This window comes from Geotrypetes seraphini, chromosome 1 (assembly GCF_902459505.1).
Source record: "Geotrypetes seraphini chromosome 1, aGeoSer1.1, whole genome shotgun sequence".
NCBI lineage: Eukaryota > Metazoa > Chordata > Amphibia > Gymnophiona > Dermophiidae > Geotrypetes > Geotrypetes seraphini.
This window is the reverse complement of record NC_047084.1, coordinates 384,346,520-384,350,623: the sequence shown is the minus strand read 5'-3', so window position 1 is coordinate 384,350,623 and position 4,104 is coordinate 384,346,520. Positions and strand designations below refer to the sequence as shown.

The 4,104-nt window shown below is 44.7% G+C and overlaps 1 protein-coding gene across 1 annotated transcript; it reads left to right on the top strand.

Annotated features, from left to right (window-relative positions):
* Window positions 1-505: 505 nt before the first annotated feature.
* Window positions 506-1,980, top strand: LOC117346593 (CD9 antigen-like). Its single transcript, XM_033916423.1, has 2 exons — window positions 506-643; window positions 761-1,980. Exon 2 carries the CDS (start codon window positions 808-810, stop codon window positions 1,603-1,605), a length of 798 nt encoding a protein of 265 aa, XP_033772314.1. The 5' UTR covers window positions 506-643; window positions 761-807; the 3' UTR covers window positions 1,606-1,980.
* Window positions 1,981-4,104: the final 2,124 nt, after the last annotated feature.

Below are 4,104 nucleotides of genomic sequence, written 5' to 3'. Positions count from 1 at the left end.
AACCTGGAATGCTCTCCCAGAAGAGGTAATTGTGGAATCCACCATTCTAGGATTTAAGGGTAAGCTAGATGTACATCTCCTTAAGAGTGGCATAAAGTGATACGGATAAGGGTAAACTAGATGCACATCTCCTTATGAGAAGCTTAGTGATATGGGCACTAAAACTATGCCAGGGTACACCTGGCGGGGCCTCCGCATGTGCAGATCGCCGGACTTGATGGACCTAGGGTCTGATCCCGAGACGGCAATTCTTATGTTATCCAAGGTTTTTTGTACTTTGAAAATCCCTCTCTGCCAATTTCTGCTCACATTTTAGTGGTCATTTTTGAGTACTGAAATCCTTATTAGCTTGTAAGCAAAATTAGGGTTACAAAATACACCTTAAAACAAGTAGATATATTGGCATTATTGCATTGGGGTTTATCTAACTGTATTTCTGTTTTCCCAGACAATGCAAGAAACTTTACTGGATATGCATAGCCCTAAAATGTAGGGCATTAGGACCCTAGCATGCTCAAGTGCAGGATGTCTCTGGCTGGTGAGAGAAACGAAACCAAACTTTCTTTTGTTAAGACAAAGGGGATTCTCGAGTGAAAGCTAGTCTGCACTAGTCGTGCTGAAGTAGTAAAGTGATTTTGCAGAGGTAAGAGAAGATTATATCTTACTGTATCAGAATTCTGAAAATGCTGTAAGCTGCCTTTATTATGTGAAGAGAAAATGCACAGCCAAAATGTATTACTGTCCATTGTATCTTAACTAGACAAGAAGCAACAGCTACAGCAGAGAAATTTGCTCAGCATTGTCGCCATGGCTGTCCGAGGAGCAACCGCATGCATCAAACAATATCTGGTGGTCTTTAATTGTCTCCTGTGGATCTGTGGGATGGTGCTTCTGAGTTTCGCCATCTGGATGTGGATTGACAACAATCGGGCAGAGGACCTGGAGCTGGGAAACACCACTTTCTATACGGCTGTTTGCATCCTGATGGCAGTCGGTGCCTTTGTAGCTCTGCTGGGTGCTCTGGGCTGCTTTGGCGCAGGCCGAGAATCCACATGTCTACTGGGAACATATTTAGCCTTCCTCCTGGCTGCCCTGCTCGCCGAGTTGGCTGTGGCAGCTGCGATCTATGCCAACCAGGATGGGGTGGTTTCAGTGCTACAGAATCTCTACCTCTATGCTTATGCCAAGTTTCTAAAGACAGAGAGGACATCTCTGGGACTAACCTTAAGAGTACTGCACCATGCCCTTGACTGCTGTGGTGTGACAGGGGTCCTGGATCCGATCATCACCAACACCTGCCCTGCCAGGTCAGGACTGGCCATTTTCACACTCCCACCCTGCTCCCCTGCCATTTCTGCTTTGTTTGAGAAGCAGGGCCGCGTTATTCTGGGGGGGTGTCTCGGGCTGGGTGGGGCGACCGTCCTGACCCTGATCTTTACTGTGGCACTGCTGGTCGCCATTCGTGGGAGCCGTGGGCGCTGGGAGCGTCTGCGCGAGAGCACGGAGCCTATTGTCCTAACTTCCACCTGGCATGAGCAACCGCACTGGCAGCCTATGGCAATGAGCCCACCCGATCAAAGCGATGCAGAATCGGGCAAAATCTGAGCTAGAAACATTTCATGCAATTCGGCTGCTTCTCTCTCCACTTTGAAACCTTCGAATTTCCGTGCACCATATTAGTCACTTCACCCGTTTTTGAATCTCATCATCATGCTACACAGTCTTCAGGACTGCTTCCTCCAGCTTTCTCTTTGGCATGTTTATTCACTAACACACGCCTTCGCCATTTTCCGGTCACAAAATGCAGTGTATTTGGGGCAGTTTGGTTTTTGGGGGTTTTTTTTCGATCTGTTTAAAGTTTTTGTGTTGTATAATGTTGATCTACTACTTTATATTTCGATTGTAATGTTTGAAAACCCCAAAGCTGTAGAGAATATAAGATCTGTTCACAGATTAAAGTTTAAAGTATTTCACAGCGTGCGAAAGTGTCTCGTGTAAATTCCCGCCTCTTTGTCTCTGTTCTGGAAATGGCGTCAGCATGTTGGACAACAAAGGGAAGTTTGGGCTCCAGGGTTTTGATCTGCAGACTAGTACACTGCTAGATTTCCTCTATGTTCTTTAAGTCCCCGGATTTGTTTTAACTCTTTTCTGGGCAGGATCATGGCTTTTTGACATTGTACTATTTGCTTTGCCTCCTCCTTCCCTTTTCCTCTCTGTTTTTTAGGGGGCAGTGCAGAAAGCGTTGCCTTAGAGCAGAGGTGTCCAATGTCGGTCCTCGAGGGCCGCAATCCAGTCGGGTTTTCAGGATTTCCCCAATGAATATGCATGAGATCTATTTGCATGCACTGCTTTCAATGCATATTCATTGGGGAAATCCTGAAAACCCGACTGGATTGCGGCCCTCGAGGACCGACATTGGACACCCCTGCCTTAGAGCAGTGGTTCCCAACCCTGTCCTGGAGGAACACCAGGCCAATTGGGTTTTCAGGCTAGCCCTAATGAATATGCATGAAGCAAATTTGCATGCCTATCACTTCCATCATATGCAAATCTCTCACATGCATATTCATTAGGGCTAGCCTGAAAACCCGATTGGCCTGGTGTTCCTCCAGGACAGGGTTGGGAATCACTGCCTTAGAGCACTGCGTGATAGCTGAGCATATGGTTCTTAATGTGACTGCAACGCTTATGTTTTGCCCCTGGAGTTAGTTCATTATATGCAAATTTGAAGCATGCAGAACTTGTGTGCTTATCAAGATAAGTATATCGGACACCTGTGCACAAGGTTCTGTGCTGAGGGTAGATAGTGATATACCTATGTGGGCACATGTTTACACCTGTGCTGTAATGTTATTCTGCAGATAAATACTGGCATCACAAACAGTTTCTTACACATAAATTTTTCCAATGATGATATTTATGCAAGGAATAACATTCCAGTATATGCAGATTTTTTTTTTTTCCTGCTTGGACTTGAGCACAAAATCATCACATCCTATTCTGTTTTTAAAGTTGCAGAGTGTTATGCTTTCAGCAAAAAGAAAAAAAAATCTCAGCATTAAATACTCAAAGATGGTACTGCAGAAGAAGAAGCTAACCCTTCTACACCTCCTCAAACCTGGTGTTCAAGTTCTTGCATTGTGCTTCTTAAAAGGTCTTCTGTGTAGTGCTCTGCATTGGTGCTGAACAGCTGATGGCCCTGGTATCATTCTTTTTAATATACTGTGGGCTGCTGTATCTAATGTGAGTTTCTGTGCCGGGTGAACTTTAGTATAGAACCGTCTTCTGCATCATGCACCCAGAAACTTGTGCACTGTTTCACTAACTGTGCACCAACTTTCTACATTGGTTCCTTTGCTGCTTTCTAATTCTCTCCCTCAACCTGTATTTCAAGTTCTCTTGGTTTGCTTTTTTGACTGCATTTCTTTTCTCTCTCACCTAGACAAAAGCAATCCTGCCTATAGGCATCCTATGTAAAAGGTTGGGGGAATGCGAAGCCTCTCCAGCTCTAACCACAATTTTCCCTCCCAACTCCAAGTCAAAGTAACATAGTAGATGATGGCAGATAAAGACCTGAATGGTCCATCCAGTCTGCCCAACCTGATTCAATCTAAAAATTTATTTATTTTTCTTAGCTATTTCTAGGCAAAAATCCAAAGCTCTGCCCAGTACTGTGCTTAGGTTCCAACTACTGAAGTCTCCATCAAAGCTCACTCCAGCCCATCTACACCATCCCAGCCCTTGACGCCCTACCCAGCCCATCCTCAACCCAAAAGGCCACATAGACCATGCAAGTCTGCCCAGTACTGGCCTTCATTATTTACTATTATTTTCTGAATCTAGATCCTCTTGAGTTCATCCCACGCTTTTTTGAACTGTCACCATTTTCCTCTCCACCACCTCTCTCAGGAGCACATTCAAGGCATCCACCACTCTCTCCGTAAAAAAGAATTTCCTTACATTGCTCTTGAGTCTACCACCCCTCAACCTCAAAGTATGTCCTCTGGTTTTACCATTTTCCTTTCTCTAGAAAAGATTTTGTTCTACATTAATACCTTTCAAGTATTTGAACGTCTGAATCATATCTCCCCTGTCCCTTCTTTC